The sequence below is a fragment of the Octodon degus genome, unplaced genomic scaffold (genome assembly GCF_000260255.1).
Source record: "Octodon degus isolate 3935 unplaced genomic scaffold, OctDeg1.0 scaffold00197, whole genome shotgun sequence".
In the NCBI taxonomy this organism is placed as follows: Eukaryota; Metazoa; Chordata; class Mammalia; order Rodentia; family Octodontidae; genus Octodon; species Octodon degus.
This window is the reverse complement of record NW_004524773.1, coordinates 2,970,830-2,989,123: the sequence shown is the minus strand read 5'-3', so window position 1 is coordinate 2,989,123 and position 18,294 is coordinate 2,970,830. Positions and strand designations below refer to the sequence as shown.

At 50.4% G+C, this 18,294-nt stretch overlaps 1 protein-coding gene across 3 annotated transcripts in view; it reads right to left on the bottom strand.

The window, feature by feature from the left end:
- The window catches only part of Plaur (plasminogen activator, urokinase receptor), a 14,723-nt gene extending 2,442 nt beyond the window's left edge, over window positions 1-12,281 (bottom strand). Inside the window, exons 1-5 of one of the 3 annotated variants that reach the window (XM_023704587.1) lie at window positions 12,183-12,281; window positions 10,758-10,868; window positions 8,979-9,116; window positions 1,857-2,009; window positions 1,229-1,363 (exon numbers count right to left, since the gene is read on the bottom strand). In XM_023704587.1, coding sequence (XP_023560355.1) covers window positions 1,229-1,363; window positions 1,857-2,009; window positions 8,979-9,116; window positions 10,758-10,868; window positions 12,183-12,240 — 595 coding nt within the window. In that variant the 5' untranslated portion in view covers window positions 12,241-12,281. Of the gene's footprint in view, window positions 1-1,228; window positions 1,364-1,856; window positions 2,010-8,978; window positions 9,123-10,757; window positions 10,869-12,182 lie in introns of all 3 variants that reach the window. The other 2 variants (XM_023704586.1, XM_023704585.1) reach the window with 2 other exon arrangements.
- Window positions 12,282-18,294: the final 6,013 nt, after the last annotated feature.

The following is an 18,294-nucleotide window of genomic DNA, read 5'->3' as shown; positions in this document are numbered from 1 at the left end:
TTTTTTTTTTTTTGGGTCCTGGGGATTGACTGCAGGGCCTTTGCACTGAGCTACATCCCCAGCTATGTTTAGCTTTTTTTTTTTTTTTTTTTTTTCATTTTGAGCCAGGGTCCTGCTAAGTCACTAAGTTGCCCAGCCGGGCTGGAACTTGAGATCCTAATGTTTACAAGAGTTCAGAGCTTACAGGCTTGTGCCTCCACACTCGGATTCAGGTTGAATTTCAAGTGTTCTGTAGCCATTCACGTTAGTGGCTACATACCAGACAGCACTGATATAGAACCTTTCCCCAAGGGTCCAGAGGACAGAATAACAGGAGAGGGTTGCATCACATCAGGGGAGATGATACGGAAGACCGTGAATGACACTTAAGGCTGAGATACAGTGGGTGACAAGTGGCCGGGTGAGTGGGCTCTAGGGAGACGGGCTCAGGTGGAGGGCAGTGTGCATACCATCAGGCAGGATGGAGTCTGGCAGATGCCGGATTACATGGGTCATAATAAGATCTCTGGATTTGATTCAAAGGAAATGGGGGAGTCATTTTTTTTTTTTTTTTAATTTTTGGGAAGGGTCTATAGGCTGTTCAGGGTCTCATTACTAGATTGGACTCAGTGATCTGCGTATTTACAGCTTCCCAAGAGCTGGGATTATAGATGTGAGCCACCACGCCCAGTTTCAATCGCTGTCTCAGCGCACCCCGGGGGTCGGGGCCGGCATGGCAGGCCTGGGGATTGAACCCCCAGTCCCTGTTCCTGCTTGCAGGCAGTCATTGCTGTTCTTGAGTTAGGACAATGACATGATCAGATTGATATTTTAAAAAATTAGGGCTGGACGTGTGGCTCTGCAGTACAGCAGATGGTCTAGCACGCAAGAGACTCTAGGTTTCTCGCTAAGCTTTGCGCCTCTTTCCCCCCATCGCTCCTGCTGCTGGGTTGGGCCTTGGCTTAGGGGTGGTGCGCAAGGAGCAGGGAGACCAGTGAGGCCGTCATGGCACATTTGGCCCAGGTGGTGGCAGTAGAGGACATGAGCCGCGGAAGGATTTGGGGGGCCGACCTGGGAGACCTGAAGCACCGGTCCTGGAGAGGGAAGGATGGCTCATGACTTCCTGTGCAGCCCTCCTTAGGGTCAGGCTAGCCGTGCCCGGGAGTGGCGGGTGACATCGCCACCCGAGCTGGTCTGGGCGCGCCTCTTGCCCTTTCCCCGGCGCACACAGGTCATCGCCCCCACTTACCTGGGCCCCGGTTGCAGTTGGTTCTGTTACAGCACTGCAGGTAGTGGAAGCTGTGGTGGTTGTGGAAGCCAGTGGGGCCGGGGCAGCCGGGAAGGAAGCCGCAGCCACGGGTGTGGTGTTCGTCCTTCACATTCACTGTGGGCCAGAAGAGGGAGGTCAGGGTCAGGTTACAGATGAGGGGCTGAGATGGGGCTCAGCCATTCTCGGCTCCACCCTCCATCCCAGCCCTCTCATTTTATTTAGGATAGCTATATATCTAACCAAAAGTTTATCTTTTCCTCTTTAGGTACTCATGTGATGCATTTGTGGCCAGTGTGGTATAAATGGAAACCTTATATGGGACTTCCAGGAAGGTCAATTCTTACAAAGGTGGGTTCCTTTTTTCCATTCCTTTCTTGCCCCTTCATTCTTTCCTGGAAATTGGACACGAAGACTGGCACTGTGGCAGCTATATTGGTCTATGAGGCAGCAGAGAATGGAAGTAACTCTGGAATTGTCTTTGCAGCCCTGGACTTCCCGTCACTGGATTTTGTATGTGTGAGTGAATTAAATCTCTCAACTGAACCCTCATGCAGCCCTGGGGAGGAGCACAGCAGAGAGGAGGAGGTGCCGGCAGGCTGGGACTCACCTTTCAGGTTGTCATAGGTCACCACATCGAGGCACTGCTCTCTGGGATGGCGACACTGCAGGCTCTGCTCCCGGCCCCGCTCACAGCTCATGTCTGACGAGGTGCAGGAAACACATTCGAGGTATCGGCCCATGCTGAAGGTGCGCTGCCGGCCTGACAGGAAGAAGCGGTGGGGTGACACCACGGGGCGCATACTGGTGCCCCAGAGCCCTGGGGGTCTCCCCTCAGCATCCACCCCTCCTGTCTACCTCCCAGCTGAATCATTCTAGAATCCATCACAACCTGTGCAGCCCCATTCAGCTCATGTCTCCTTCAACACTGGTGACCGGCAGCCAGGCACCACGTGTTTGCCTTGCTTCCTGCCCCCCTCTACTCCTGTGTATTTCTTCAGATGTCAACTCTGATGTCCCCTCCACTAGGAAGCCTTCCCTGACTCACTGGGCTGGAGCAGGTGCCTCTTTAAACCCTTTCAGCCCTCCACCAGGCATCCCAGAACTGCCTACCCTAGATCATCAGCACGTGGCAACAGGTTGACCTCGCTTGCTAGGCTCTGAGCCCCGGGCAGGGAGGGGCAAATCTGTCTTATTGAAACAGAGTCTCGCTACAACGCCCAGACTGGCCTTGAACTCACAGAGATCCTCCTGCCTCAGCCTCCTGAGTGCTGGGATTGTAGGCATGCACCACCATACCTGGCTTCCAAGCCTGCCTTGGTCACTACCTAATCTCAGTATCACACAAGATAAACAGGATCAGGGAAAATATTCAGTCAATACTGTACTTTTAAACGACTGGAAGAGGGGCTGGGGAGATGGCTCTGTGGAATAAGCGCTTGCCTGGCAAGCGCAAGGGCTTGAGTTCAATCCCCGGTTCCGCTAAAAATAAATAAATAAATGACTGGAAGAATCCATGATGATTGAAAATCCTTCTGTTGTTCCCTGTGGCAGCCAATCTCCACAAGGCTTCCAGTGGATTCTGATTGTTCGTGTCTACACCCTTGTGCAGTCTTTTTGGCAAACCCATATAACCTGCAGGGTATCGTGGGGATGAGGGCACAGAATTGGGGTAAGAGGCCTGGCGCTCTGGCAGCCGTTTGTGCTTCCTTTTCCTTCTCGTCCTCCTTTTAGCAGCACTGCGGGACCTTCACAGTGGGGTATCTCTCTAGTCCTTCTTTATCTTGAGACAGGATCACGCCAAGTCACTCAGTTGCCCAGGCTGTGCTCAAACTTGCAGTCCTAACTCAGCTTCATAGACTACTAAAATTACACGCATGTGTTGCCACGCCTGGCCCATGTGGTGCCTTCTGTGACTAAATCATAAGAGCTGTAGCAACTTCTGCGCCCTTCTGTCCATCTGTCTGTTCGTCTGTGTGTCTGTCTGTCTATTATTTGATCTGCCGGATGCCAGCTACTATATTGCAATGACACTGAAGCGGCACATGGAGGGGGTCTACATGGTGAGAAACAGGGCCTTTGCCAAAGTCATGGGAGGGGTTTATCCACGGGGGAGGAGTGACCTCCCGGACATTCAGGCACCTGCAGTCTGAGCTGACATCCTGACACTAGTGCCACAGAAGACCCTGAACCACAGCAACCCAGCTAAGCAGCCCCAACATTTGTGACTTCCAGCTCCCATGTGAAACAGGATTGTCTGAAGTCTAGGGTGACCCACACTGCATGCACCGGAACAGCCCGAGAGCTCAAAGCCTTCCCCTAGAGATTCCCTAATAACTTTGCCTTTTGCACCAATGCCCTGATCCAGGCCAACTGGATCAGTGATTTTCCCTGGAAATCCTGGGTCATTCCTCTACCCCAGCCTTGGCACATGCTGTCTCCCAGCCTGGCATTGGTCTTCCCTTCCTGACCCAAGATCCGGGCCAAGGCCGGAGCAAGGGAGAGAGGGCTGTCTGAGCCAAGGCTTCGGACTGGCAGGCTCACAGTAATTAAGGGAATCGCTTTCACCCAAGCCAAATTGACTGCCTCAAAGAAAAATGCCTAAAAAGGCCAACAAGCCACGGTGTTTCACATGAACTTCCCTGAAAGCAAAAGCACGAATTTCCATCCTGGCCGCTCACAGGCTCACACTTTCCTTTGCAAACTCTTTCCCAACACTTCTCTTCCGATACTAGAGATTAAACTCAGAGCCTTTTCCACTGAGCTACATCAGCAGGCCTTTTCTATTTTCTATTTTGAGATAGGGTCTCACTAAATTACTAAGTGGCCCAGGCTAGGCTCAAACCTGTGACCCTCCTGCCTCAGCTTCCCAAACAGCTGGGATTATGGACACGACCCCTCTTCTAATTGCACGGGTCCTTCAGGGCTCCCTCTTTGGCCCTTTTCTTTTCTCATACTGTAGCATCTCCTACAGGCATGGTATCTGGTGAATGGTTTTATTTCTGTCCATCTGCCGCTTGCTCACAAACCTCTGGTCTCAGCCTTCAAGCCTGAGCTCCGGAGCTGTCTACTCAACTGCTATTGGATGCCCCCAGCAATGCTTCAAGCATCTGAGTCTCTACTTATCATGTTACAGCCTGGAAGTGGCTTATCTGGAGAGTTCATCGGTTGGAAGCTTAGGCACCAGGGTGGTCCTAGGAGAGGTGCTGGGACCTTTAAGGGGTGGGGCCTATTGGGATGGGCTAAGTCATGAGGGCAGCACCAGCGAAGGAAATTCTTCTCAGGGACGCCCCGTTAGTTCCCCAGAGAGCGAAACTGGTACCTCCAGTTTCCTAAGCCCTGACTTCTTGTCTCACTTCTCTTTCTGTCACACAATCCTGTCATGGTGCCATTAACATTTCACTAGAACAAGACAAGCTGTTTAGAATTTCTGCCGCTGAAACTGCAAGCTACATATACCTCTTTTCTTTACACAGTGCCCAACCTCAGGCATTTCATTACAGTAACAGAAAACTGACTAATCCATGCCCCAAACTAAACCCTACCTCTCCTCCAGGCCTGCTCCTTCTGCAGAATTCCAAAGATCTGGGATGGTTCCCATTAACCCCACCCTCAGCCCCCAGTGCAGAAAAAAAATCCCTCACTTCTGTGCCTCAGTCTAAATGTTTCTACCATCCTGTCCCTCAGTTTTCAATCCTATTGCTCTGCTGTTTCTAATCTCTACTATTAAGCTCACCTAGTGAGTTCTTCTCCTCACTCACTGTTTTATGTTTTCTATTTGACTCTAAAAATGGATTCCAGTTGCTCAAACTTATGCTTTCCCCTGTTTTATTGACTTGATAGAGCATTACCATTTTAAGGTCTTCTGATTAATAACTCCAATGTCAGAATCACTGTGAATCTGTTTCTGTTCAATTTTTTTTTTTTTTTTTTTTTCCAGAACCAGGGATTGAACTCAGGCCCTTCAGCATGCCAGGCAAGCACTTATTCTACTGAGCCATCTCCCCAGCCCTTTCTGTTCAATTTTTCTAGTCAGTTTTTTTTTTTTTTTTAATTCAGGCTAGGGAGATAGTGGCATAAGCTCCTGCCTGGCAAGCACAAAGTCCTGAGTTTGAGTTCCAATACCAAAAAAAAAAAAATTTTTTTTTTTCTTCAGGACTCCATACAACTTTTCACTAGATGCCAGCCATCATGGATGGAAAATGCAAGCACTCTTAAAGGATGATGTTTTCTTCCCAGCAAGAACTAACTGCATGGGGACTTTAGGGGCTGGCCTTTTAGGTCCTGCCCTTACACCTGCGTGATGGCTCAGGGAAGGCCTGGGGCAGTGATCCAGGCCCCTCCAGCTTGGCTTCTCGGTGTTCCCGGCAACAGAGGCCTGCGGGAAGCCTGGCCGTGTTCTGAGAGCCTCCTGGGGACTGTTTTCAGCTGTGCTTCCTGGAGTCTCACCATACGCGCCCACAGCTTGCCAATGACTGGAGGGAGATTCGCGCGCAGCCCAGGGGACTCCCTTTCCTGCGGTCCCATCTATTCCTGGATCCTCCCTCTCCTTTCCAGACGCGCTGGCAGCCCTCCCCCCCACCTGTCTTCTCAGTCTCACGACTTCCTCTCCACACAGGCTTCGTTTCCCCTTCACGGGAGCGAACTGGAAGCACACTTGAGGAAAGCAGGTTGCCTGTGAAACTACTTCTGCGCTTCCTTATTTCAGAGACTGTAGCACTTCGGGCTCTACCCTCCATTTGCTGCTCTTTGATGACCCTGAATAACTGTCATTCAGTCTCCACAAACGCCGCCATCACTGTGGCCTGAGAGAGCCCCTGCTGGCCACTGCTGTCCTCCTGCATGCCCAACGCCCTTGTCCTGCCACCCTCTTCATCGGCTTCCAAGCCAGTTTCCCTCCTCTGCTTTTGCCTCCTTCCAATCTGTCTTAAGGCCTAAGGGCCAAAGAATTTGCTAAAAATATAAATGTGATCGTGACACGTCTGCTTATGACCTTCCGCCACCCCCGGCTGCTTCCAGGATGCAGTCCATGTTCCCCGACTCAGACTAGAAAGGATGCTGTCCAGCTCCCTGGCGCACTTCCTCCCTTCTCCAGCCATGCCACTTTAGCCCCTCTGGGCCTCCCAACCTGCCCCACCCTCTACTGTCACACCCTCCCCACTGCTTGTCCCCAGGCCCAACTTCCTCTTCCTTGATGGGAGTTGCGTAGCCCTGCTGGAATCCCTCAGCCCAACTTCCCTCATCCCATCCCTGCACCTCCCCATTCTGTCCCTGACTGATCTGATCCATTGCTATCTGTCTGTCTGTCTGGTGATGGGATTGTCACTTTCTTTCCAAAGACACTCACTGGATTGCAAGTCCCATGGAGGGAGGGCCCAAGGTTGCCTCGTTCACTGCTATGTCCCTAACATCAGGTAAGTACAGGATGTGGTTTAGTGAACTAGTCCAAGGTGCCACAGCAGGTTAAGATGGCAGTAGAGCGGCCAGCAAGATAGCTCAGCAGACTAAGTGCTTGTTTAGGCAAGCACAGGGACCAGGGTTTGATCCCTGGCACCACATGCAGCACTGGCCCCGTCCCTGGGGGCTCTAAGCTGGCCACCAAGACCAGGCATGGTGGCACACACCTATAATCTCAGCACTGGGGAGGCTGACACAGGAGGATCACTATGAGTCCAAGCTGCATAGTGAGACTTGTACCAAATACGTAAAAGATGGGGATACAAAAGCTAGGTGTGGCAGCCAGGCCTGAAATCCCAGCACACTGGGAGGCCGAGGTAGAATGATTGCAAGTTCAAGCCCAGCCTGGGCAATTTCACAACTTAGTAAGAACCTGGTTTTTTTTTCCCTTAAAGGTGGGGTCATTGGGGATATAGCTCAGTGCAAAGGCCCTGGGTTCAATCCTCAGTATTTCTTGCACACAGAAATTAAGGAAAAAAAAAAAAAAAAAAAGGAAGAAAGGAAAGAAAGAACAAATCATTGATGGCTAAATCAGCAGCTGGTGCCAGGCTCCTTGTGACCCCTGACCACTCCCAAGTGTCACTAGAAGGCTCTCGTCTCTGTGACCTGTCAGTGGGAGGGGTGGCACCAGGCTCAGCAAGGGACATCTGGGCTCTGTTCTCACACTCACCGCTACCTTGACTGTCATTTCTGATTAGATGCACGGGTACCAGAGAGAGGTAGCTGGCGTGTCCCCCCCCCCCCCCCGTTACTTCCTTCAAGATGAATGTCAGAGTGAGCCTCGCCACCAGTGAAAGTTCGTGCTTAGGGTGGATGAAAATCAGGCCACGTCAGGATGGGGGAAGGAAAACCCAGAGGAAACACAGGAACTGTGCTTGCAGACGTCACTGGGACTGCCGTGCCCGTAATCAGTTTCCTTCCTCACGGGGACAGAAAGAGGGATCTGCTAACCGTGCGGGGCAGGGCCCTTCCTTCCCCATTCTTGTCTCTCCTGTGGGAATTGGCTGAACAGGAGAATGTGGTTCTTTTTTTTTTTAATTTTTCTTTTTTTAATTTGTGTGTGTGTGTGTGTGTGTGTGTGTATGTGTGTGTCCAGCTTAGCCCACCAGGGGGCGGGGCTGGCTTGCATGTGGTGCTGGGGGATTGAACTGCGGTCCCTGATGCTTTGCCAAGCTTGTTCCAAGTAGGTGCTTTAGACCACTGAGCCATCTCACCAGCCGTTTTTTTTTTTTTTTTTTTTTGGTGGTACCAGGGAAAGAATGTGGTTCTTTTTTATTTTTCAATTGACAAGCGCCTAAAGGAATCAGGGAAGTTTCTTGACACCCCTGCCAACTGTTCAAATCATGTAGTGCAGGGACCCTTCCTAGACTGTGTTCTCCTCTTGTTTTTGTTAATTTTGACTCTCCCCCCAGACCCCAGGATGGTCTAGAACTCCAAAACTGAAGTGACCCTGCTGCCCCAGACTTCCAAGCAGGAGCGACTACAGGCGCGTACCACCATGTCCTGTTTCTCTGCTCTTTTGGCTTTCCTTAAGAACCATGAGTCTCTGCTTGTGTCTTGCCCTCTCTCCAGGGAGATAGCTTAGTGGCATAACTGCCTACCTGGCAAGTGCAAGGTCATGAGTTTGATCTCTTGTACAAAAAAACCACCAAAAAACCTGACTAAGCACCTGCTTAGGCAAGCGCAGGGACCTGGGTTGGATCCCTAGCACCACATGCCATGCCAGCCCCATCCCCAGGCATGCTAAGCCGGGGACTGAGACCAGATGTGGTGGCTCACGCCTGTAATCCCAGTACTGGGGAGGCTGAAAACAGGAGGATCACTATGAGTCCAAGCTGCATAGTGAAACCCTGTACCAAATACATAATGAATAAACAAATAAGCATTTTGGCCTCTATTGCTGGACCATCCTCGGTCCCCAAGGAAAAAATTACATAAAAATAAAAGAAATCAACAAGACACCTCGCCCACCTCTCAAGCATGTGCATCAGAATATTAAGGGGTGGTAGTGTACCTCATACACAAAAATCACCCAGGCAAACGTGTAGGAAGGGGGTAGGTCCACACCTGGGAGTGGGAGTGGGCGTAGTTTGAGATGAGGGCAGTGTTGCTTTCTGGGTGGGATTAGAGCTGTTAGGAAAGCCAAAGGGATTGAGTTGGGGCTGGTACTGGGGTAAGGACTGGAGTGGTGCTGGCGGGGCGGGGATCTAACGCAGTGGTGAGGTTGTGTGAGGGAGAGTTTGGGGCTGGGGGTGGTGCAGTCCGCTCTACTCACCGAGTCTGGGCTTGTTGCACAAGTCGGACCCGCACACGGTCTCTGTAAGGCTGATGATCTGTGAGCCCCTCCGATAGCTCATCGTCCTGTTGCTCTTCTCTGCGTGAGTGCAGCCCCGCTCTACCACCTCCAGCTCTTCTTCTCCTGGGAAGAATGCATCCTTAGTGTCCAGAGGATTCCTCTGGGCCTGGCCAACTTTTAATCACTCCCAGGGCTGATTCTTGCCAGACTGCTCCTGCTTGGGTCCAACTCTGTCTTCACTAGAGTCATCCTGCCACCGTGCAATACCCCCCCCCCCCCAGGGAAGCCAGTTTTCTCTAAAACTGGCCTGTTTCAGGTACCTTTTAGAGGAAGTGGAATTTTTAAAGTGCCCCGTTTTATATCTCCCAAATCCCATTCCCCTTATGCTTGGTTCAGAAGCAACCAGTGGTAAAAAGTTCCCACCCTATATAGGCCTAGTGACATATGTTATTGTTTTCCATGTTTGTCTGAAAACTTATGTTAGAAGGCATTCCGTGCAATATGTCTCTTCCCCTCAATTCTGACATGTCTTTGTTTTTTGGGCACTACCTGGGATTAAATCCCAGGGCACACTACCACTAAGCTACATCTCCACTCATTTTTATATTTTATTTCATTTATTTAATTTTTTTAAAAAAATATTTATTTATTTATTTATTTATTTATTTATTTATGTGGCACCAGGGATCGAACTCAGGACCTTGTACTTACCAGGCAAGCTCTTATTCTACTGAGCTATCTCTCTGGCTCCAATTTATTATTATTATTTTTTTAAATGTATTTTCTACAGGGTCTCACTATATATCTCAGACTCACAGTGATTCACTTGATTTTGGCCTCCCCAGCACTGGGATTACAGGTATGCACCACCAACTCCGTATCAGTGGCCAGCGCACCATGCCCCGGGAACAAGGATGGCATGGCATGTGGTACCAGGGATCGAACCCCATGCCACTCTAAGCAGGTGCTTAGTCTGCTAGCTATCTTGCTGGCCCTATATTTTATTTCAGAGACACAGTTTTGTTAAGTGGCCCAGGCTGGTGTCCAATTTACATATCCTCCTGCCTCAGCCTCCCTAGTCGCTGGAACTATAGGCACATCACGTTTTTTGAGATATATCCACAAGGCAATGGGCAGCCCTGACTCCTTCTCTTAAACTCTGAGCAGGAATCTACCATATGATCATACTGTATGATCCTTTGCCAGTTTCCAATTTACCGTATCACAACTACTACTGTGAAGAACATCCTTATGTGTGTGTCTGTGGGTCGTGTGGCCAAGCATCTGAGGTGTTTCTGGATTCCTAGGAGTTGAGCTACTGGCTGTAGAGTATGGTAATCTTCATCTGTACTAGATTTTTTTTTTTTTTTTTTTTTGTGGAACCAGGGATTGAACTCAGGCCTTTGCGCTTGCCAGGCAAGCGCTTATTCTACTGAGCCATGTCCCCGGCCCCCATCTGTACTAGATATTACCCAATAGCTCTAGGTGGCACATGCACTAATTTACTTCCCTATCATGGGGTGTATGTCTGCACATCTTTATTGCTCTGTGTACCATCAATATTTTATTTTATTTTCAGTGCTGAGAATGCATCTCAAGGCAAAAACTGAATGAGCTCTACCACTGAGTTACATCCAAGACACTGTTAAAAGTTTAAATGTTTGCTAATTCCATGGGTGTGAGGGGTGTGAGCGAAGGGCTCTTGGTCACTAGCGCTCTTTATCGCTCTGGAGTTGGGGACGCTGGGGTCAGACTCACCTTCCCACACACGCATGGCTGTGGTCCTGCAGAGGTCCTGGCCGGGGGCGCACATCTCCTCCTGGCAGGGGCCCCTACTCTTACACTGCAAGCAGAGCAGAGCCCAGGATCCTGGAGGAGGTGGGAAGGGGACAGGAGGCCTGGTTAGTCACAAGAGCCAGGACGGACTCCAAGGCCAGCTCCAGGACCCGTCCACTGGCCACTCCTGCTTCTTGGTTCCAACTCTGGGTCCTTCAGTCCCTGTCCTGCGTCCTACCTCTGCCCACAGGCGCTCCCCAGGTCCTGCCTTGGCCTGTTCCCTGTAAATCCATTCATGCATCCTTAAAGTCTTATCCCCGTCTTCACAGTCAGCGTTAGCTGTCCCACTCGACTCTAGTTCCTCGTCTCTTAAACTCTGCTAGGGGCGTTCTCCCCTCACCATCCCATCGATCTTTAGTTTATACCTCCGCTGCCGCCGAGCTCCCCTAAGTACCCTCCCCAGCCACAACCCCCAACCCTAGCCCCGCCCATCAGCTGTGGGGCGTGAATCCCAAAGAACCGGATTTTGCTCTAGGTCTCTCTGCCCGCAGGACTCTCCAAATTCTACTCCCGCCCCCAACTCCGCCCCCACATCACGGCCCCGCCCCGTACTCAATATTCTAGCCCCGCCCCCAGCCCGCCCGGGAGCTCTCCGGGGTTGGAACACCGTCCCCTCTGCAGCCCCCGACCCCCGCCCGCTCAGCCTCCCGGACGTCTCTTTCCTCCGAAACTTCGATCATTACTCATTCTTGACCACCCGCGGTCCCCGCCGCCGCGTCGCCGCCCCCCGCCGCGTCTGACCTCATCCAGTTCCTTCTCCACATCCTCTCATTTCTCAAACCCACTCGCCCATATTTTCCGGGGGAAACAGGTGCAGTGGTCACTTGGGCGAGCGGATGGTGAAAGTGAACTGTCTTCCGAGATGCTCGGCCCCACTTTCCTCAGGCTCTTTGTAAAACGGGGCGCTATCCCCTTATTTCTCTAAGGGTGAGCCTGGGGAGCCCGGAAGGGTCAGAACTCCGCTTACTCAGATCTGGCTCGGGCTTTCAGAGCCGTTGTTTAACTTGCGGCTCAGGGTCCTCCGTGAAAAAGATTAATCATAGCTCCGCCAGCGTGGCTTGAGATGGCAAGGAAGGCGAGCGGAAGGGATCAGACAGAAACAGGCGCTCGCGAAAGATCGCCCTGTTAACGCCTCGGCCCCACTAGTCTTTCCCGCTAGTTTTTCCCAACTAACTAGTCTTCCCCAACCAATCTTTCCACACCGTGGACCAGGGCCTGTGCCGTGCGCGTCTGCAGGCCACGGCGCGAGGCAGATGCTTGGATGCGGGGAGAGGTGCTGGGGTCCGTCTCCAACTCAACAGACCCCGTTCCCCGCTTTCCAGAGAAGGCGCTTGCCCCGAACCCTACCTGGGGCGCAGATCAGAACGCCCGGCAGCAGCAGCAATAGCAGCGCGGGGCGGCCCATGCTCCCCGCCGGGCCCGGTTCCGCTCCTTTGCTGCACCCGCCCGGAATGAGGCAGTTTTGTGGCCCGGGGCTCCTCCCCAGCCGGCTGCTCGGGAGCCAGTGAGGGCAGAGGCGTGGGCGCCGCCCCCTCCTCCCCCACCCTTCTCCCCCACTTCGGCCGCAGAACTTCTCCTCCCAGGGTGCGGCCACCACGTAGGGAGGACCGGAGCTGGCTGGGCCCTGACTCACGACAGCGGTCACAGCTCTGTCATCAGATTGCCTAGGTTCAAATCCCAGTTCTTCCTCTTTCCTGCCACGCGACTTCCTTGGACAATGACTCTTCTCAGGTGTAAAATGAGGATAAAAATTTGTCTGGGTAGGAGACCGAAGGTGCTTGACTGTTAGGTCACATTTAGAGCCGTTAGCTCTGTTGGGGGTGTTGGGGGTATTGTGGTCGTGTGTGGAAAATGCCTTTGTTATTCAGAGATGAACTCAGAAAGATTTAGATGTTGAATGACATAATGTCTGCAGCTTATCTTCACTTTAGCCACACACAAAAAAGTGGATATCGCTGTTATGAGAAAGATTTTGTGGTTATGTGGGGAAGTTGTTCCTTTAAAAAAAAAACAAAAATCAAACAAAAGGCCCAGATGCTCACTGAAGCATTTGGGGTGGATGCCATCCGGGTCTGCTGATAAGTAAAGTGTTTACTTTAAAAATACTTTAGCAGATCTAAACAACCAACTTGAAGACCCCATTATGCAATATAACAATCATTGTTGAATTCCTATTTTAGTATTTTGTTAAGTGAAATTTTGTATTGCTTCTAATTTTTTTTTTTTACTGTTTTTTATTCTCTTTAACAAAAATAAATAAATAAAAATAGAGTTAAGCAAAAAAATAGTTCAGAAGAAAATAAAGGAAATTAGCCAACTATTTAAATTAATTATATCAAATTTACAAGTAGATAAGAGGCTTTTTTTTTTGTATCAGGGATTGAACTCAGGACCTTGCGCTTGCTAGGCAGGCACTTATGCCTGCTCCGATGTCTCCTCAATATGTGAAATGCAGAGAACAAAAGAAGTCTGCTTCTGGTCAGCAAGAGCAATTGAACACAGGAAAAGGCTCAGAATAGTAGCAGGCCCACATGGAGGGCTCAACAAATTTCTCGTGCGTTTACCAAGGAGCTCCTTTGTGCCAGCCCCAACTGCAGAGCTGGGGACACAGCAGGAAACAAAGCAAAGTCCCCACTGTTGTGTTGACAGTGGGCTGTGCACGTTGTCTAAACGTTCACTGTCCAGGACTAGGCCAGGTGGGGAAAGCAGGCACAACTTGAAGGAGATGCCAGGGTGCTAGTGCGTGTGAGCTGTGCTCGGTGGGGCAGTCCCTGGGGATGCTGTGAGCATGGAGGAAGGAAGTCCAATGAATGTGTAGGGAAAGCTCTCCTGGGACAGGGAAGAGCCTGCACAAAGGGCAGAGGTGGGACTGTGTTGAGTGACTTCTAGGAACTGCAGGGAGGTCAGTGTGAGTCATAGAGAAAATGCTGGAGAAGGAGTAGCTCCTTGTACAATAATGATTGTGCTATTTTGATTCTTACTAATCTGTTGAGACCTTAGGCTAATCATTTTCAGATCAGGTGAGAAAAGTCCCAAAGAAATCCTGTCTCGGTGTGGCCCTGATGTTTGCTTAGGGGTGTTGGCCCCAGATGATGAAGGTTTGTATTTCATGACTCACTGCCTCTGTATTCCAAGCTCCCTGGGAAGCAGAGATTGTAAGTAAGTTTCTTTTTCCCAGGTCCAGTGTTCTGGGGAGAGGAAAAAACTCACCTGGTTTTGCACAGGGCCTGCCGCACAGTAAAAATAGCAGTTTTGTTGTTTTGGATCCAACTGGGGCTCTTCATTTTCACTTCTGGGTATGACAAGGGAGTTGGGGTGTGTTCTGGACTCCAAGGTTAGCCATTGTCAGCAGATGGCTGCTGGGATGGATCACTCCCTGGCTGGGTAACCCAGAGCCAACATAGTCTTCCGAGCTGAACCTTCCTGTCCTCATCGGGAACCCAGATGAGTCCTTTTTAGGTGTAGTGTGAAGACTGACTAAGAAATTGGTGCAAATGAGGTGGATAAATACAAATCGTGGTGGTGGAGCCAGGTGTATAATCCCAGCTACGTGGGAGACTAAGGCAGGAGGTTCAAAAGTTTGAGGCTAACCTGGGATGCTCAGTGAGACCTGTTTCAAAACAAAAAATGAGGAGCTGGGAAGGTAGTCCAGTGGTAGAGTGTTTGCCTAGTATGCACAAGACCCTGGGTTCAATCCCTGTAGTAGAAAAGAAAAAAGAAAGGGAAAAAATGTTAAGATTAAAAAAAAGAAAGAAAGAAAGAACATTAAGGTAGTGATGCAGGCAGGTCTGAACCTTGCTCAGCCCCTGGCCCCTGGGTGACCCGGGGAATGGTTCCTCTGCATTCGTCGTTGGTTCTCCCCCTGTGTAAGATGGGCTGGGAAGCTTAGGGGCTCACGCACCACGTGCACTGGCACCACCACTTCTGATGAAATGATTTCATAGCTGTGGGCCCAATTTCCTCTTTTATTTAAAGAATAAAGGAAGTGTTTTGAAGCCTGCACATCCTCCCACAGACTACTGTGGTCTCCTGAAATCTCCAGTTTGCTCCTCTTCTGTGTCTCTGGCTTTCTCTTTTATTCTGTCTCTCCATTTGGATATTTTTCCTTGTTTGTGTCCCTCTTTATCTCTCTGAATCCTTCTCCCCTGTTCTGTCCTTTTATCTCTGTCCACACTGTCTGTTTTTTAATTTCTCTTTGCCTCTTTCTTTTTTCTTCGTGTGTCTGTCTGTCTCTCTCTGTCTGTCTGTCTCTCTCTGTCTCTCTTGTGTGTGTGCGCGCGCATGCGCATCTGTGTGCTTGGACTCGTAGTGATCCTCCTGTTTTCAGCATCCCTAGTGCTGGGATTACAGGCATGTGCCACCATGCTGGGACTCCATCACTGGCTCAGCGTGCATGGTGGTGGTGGGGCCAGCGCAGCATGTGGTGCTAGGGATCAAACCCTGGCCCCCACACTTGCCTAAGCAAGCGCTTAGTCCACTCAGCTATCTCGCCAGCCCTGTTCTATCTCTCTTCATGACTATTTCTGTGTCTCTGCCTCTGCCCCTGCCTCTGCCTCTGTCTGACTCTTATGTCTCCTTCAAGTGACACATTCTGGTAAGGTTTCGACAGGTGTAAGGACCATTCTTGCCATTTCCACAAATGTGGTAGGAATGTCCCCTCCTTCTTCCTGGTGACTCATCTGGACCTTGCCTGGCTCATGTGTACCTGCAGGGCTGTGGGCCAGGCACATGGGCTTCAGGGGATCCCTCAGCCCGAGGAGAGACAGAGAAGGAGCCAGGTACAGCAGGACTACCGTTTCCAACATACAAGAGCTCCAGCTATGAGATGTGTTTGACCCAAAGACAGAGTGAAGTCCTAACCCCAGGACTGGGAACACAGCCTTATTTGGAATACCATTGCCAGTGCAACTAGTTAAGATGAGATCATAGTGGGTTGGAGTGGGCTACTCATCCAACGTGACTGGTGACCTGGTAAGAAGGTGGCTGAGTGATGACAGAGACCCAGAGAGAAGGTTGGAATGACAGAGGCAGAGACTGCAGTCATGCAGCTGCAGGCCAAGGATGCCCAAATCGCTGGCAGCCTCCCAGAAGCAGGGCTGGAGGAGATGCAGTCCCGCAGACCTGCCACCTTGATCTGAGACTTGTTGACCCCAGACTGGCAAACAATACTTTTCTTTGTTTTAGTTACCTGGTGTGCAGACTGTGTTACGACAGCCACAGGAAGTTAATACATACGGCTTCTAGGAATCAATTAAAAAAAAAATTCGAAAAGGACAGGCGAGAAAGCACAAATGCTCTTATGAAGATGACATCAACTAGGCGTGGTGGCGCATGGCTGTAATCCCAGCACTTGAGGGGTTGGGGCAAGAAGATCGCTGTAAACTGAAGGCCGGCCTGTGTATGCTACATAGTGAGTCAAGCCAGCCTGGGATACATAGCAAGACCCTGTCTAAGGAAGTATAATACCTAATTTGATGCTAAACTGCAAAAAAAAAAAAAAAAAAAAAAAAAAAAAAAAAAAAAAAAAAAAAGACCCTGTCTCAAAACAGAACAAAACAAAATAAAACATACTAAAATATCATTTGCTTCAGTTGGCTTCTGCTATGACAACCACCCCAAAACACAGGGCTTAAAGTAAGGATTTATGGGTTGGTTGTATATAGCTCAGGGGTAGAGCCAGCACTTCTTGGCATGCATGAGGCTCTGTCCCCATCAATGCTGTAAAACAAAAACAAAAACAAACCTAAAACACAAATACTTCATCTTTGGGGCAAGGCTACTCTGGTACAGCCTGCTTTGGTGGGGCTCAGTTAGATTTAGATGGTACTGCTATCTGGCCTATTGCTTCTCTGCAGTCCATGATTTGAAATCCTAACCCCTAATGTGCTGGTATTTGGAGGCAGGCCTCTGGGAGAGGTAATCAGGTGAGAGGGCAGAGTCTTTCTAAATGGGATTAGTAGGGGCCGGGGAGATGGCTTAGTAGAATAAGTGCTTCCCTGGCAAGTGCAAGGGCCTGAGTTCAATCCCCAACTCCACCAAAAAAATAAAAAAATAAAAAAATAAAGGAACTACCCAGAGGGCTGGAATCCCCCTATCCCTGTACATTTCTCAGGTCTGAAGAAGTCGGGCATCACTTTGGGAACTCACAGAGTTGACAAGTGTTTGAGAGAGCTGGCCTAGGGCCTTGCACGGATGTAAACTGGTGCAACTTGACGTAGGACAATTTTGCAATTGCTCTCAAAATCACAAATGTAGAAAGCCTTTTGACATAGCCAAGCCACTTACCACTTTGGGGAACTCGGTGGGCATGTGAAACAAAATTGGTGCTGAATTTTTCTTTGCGGATAGCTTGTAGTGCCGTGTGGTAGGAAGATGCCTGGCCGTGTAAGAGGTACATGTCTGCAGCGGAAAAAGGCAAGAGGAAACGCTTTCTGCAACTCAGTTTACATCACCGGTAAGGGGAGAAGTCTGTGGGCAGAATACTGTGGAGAGAACTCGGAGGTTTGCACGTTGAGGCAGGGCATGAGTCCCTACTTGTTTCTACAAGCAAGAGATAACTGTCCCCCGAAGGCCCCTTGCCTCCAGGGTCACAAGAAGGGCAGGGAAACGTTCCTTCCCTGTCTGCTCACTCTTTGTCCCACAAGTCTTGTTTGTGTAGTGCAGGGCTGTTTACCCAGCCCCAGTGTGGACAGATAGCCTCGTGGGACCCTGGCTTCCAGTCACAAAACTGCCTGGGGCTGCTCCTCCCTCCTCCAAGAACTCGCTCTCCCTTCTTCCCATCTTGCCCAAGTCGAAGGCTCTGGGAAGGGGATGAGCTGAGTCCCCAAACTTCTTTCCTGTCAAGGGAAGAAGCCCCCGCCCCCAGGCTCCTCTCCCTCCCACTCAGGGTTGGTAACTGGCATAGCTAACTCTGTACACACTGGTGGAGGGCTCCTGCCCAGAGCCAGAAGCCGCACGCCCTGTGGGTGACCTGGACTTGTCCTTTCCCTTGCTCAGGTCTCTCCTCTGAGTCAAGGGGAGAGGCCAACCTCACCCTGCCCCACACTACTGGCCTTATTTATGTTGCTAAATAATCGTGATGGTGGCAGCCATGACAGCAGCACCTCGCACTGAGGTCCCCTGTGGTTGCTGTTGAGGGTTTTTGTTTTAATGTTTACTTGCACTGTGTGCAGCGTGAGGGGTCGCATTCACTGCAGGGAGTTGGTGCATCGTGCCCAAGCCATCTTAATTCTTTTTGTGTCCCCTCACCGGTTCCTTCCTCCCTTTCCACTCCATCTCTGGGTCCCTCTCCCATTTGCAAAAGATCCATCTCCCTGTTTATGTTTATTTGTTTAGGTACTGGGGACTGAACCCAAGGACTTTGCACTGGGCTATATCCCCAGCCCTTCTTGTTTTTTTTTTTTTTTTTGTGGAACCAGGGATTGAACTCAGGCCCTTGCACTTGCCAGGCAAGCACTTA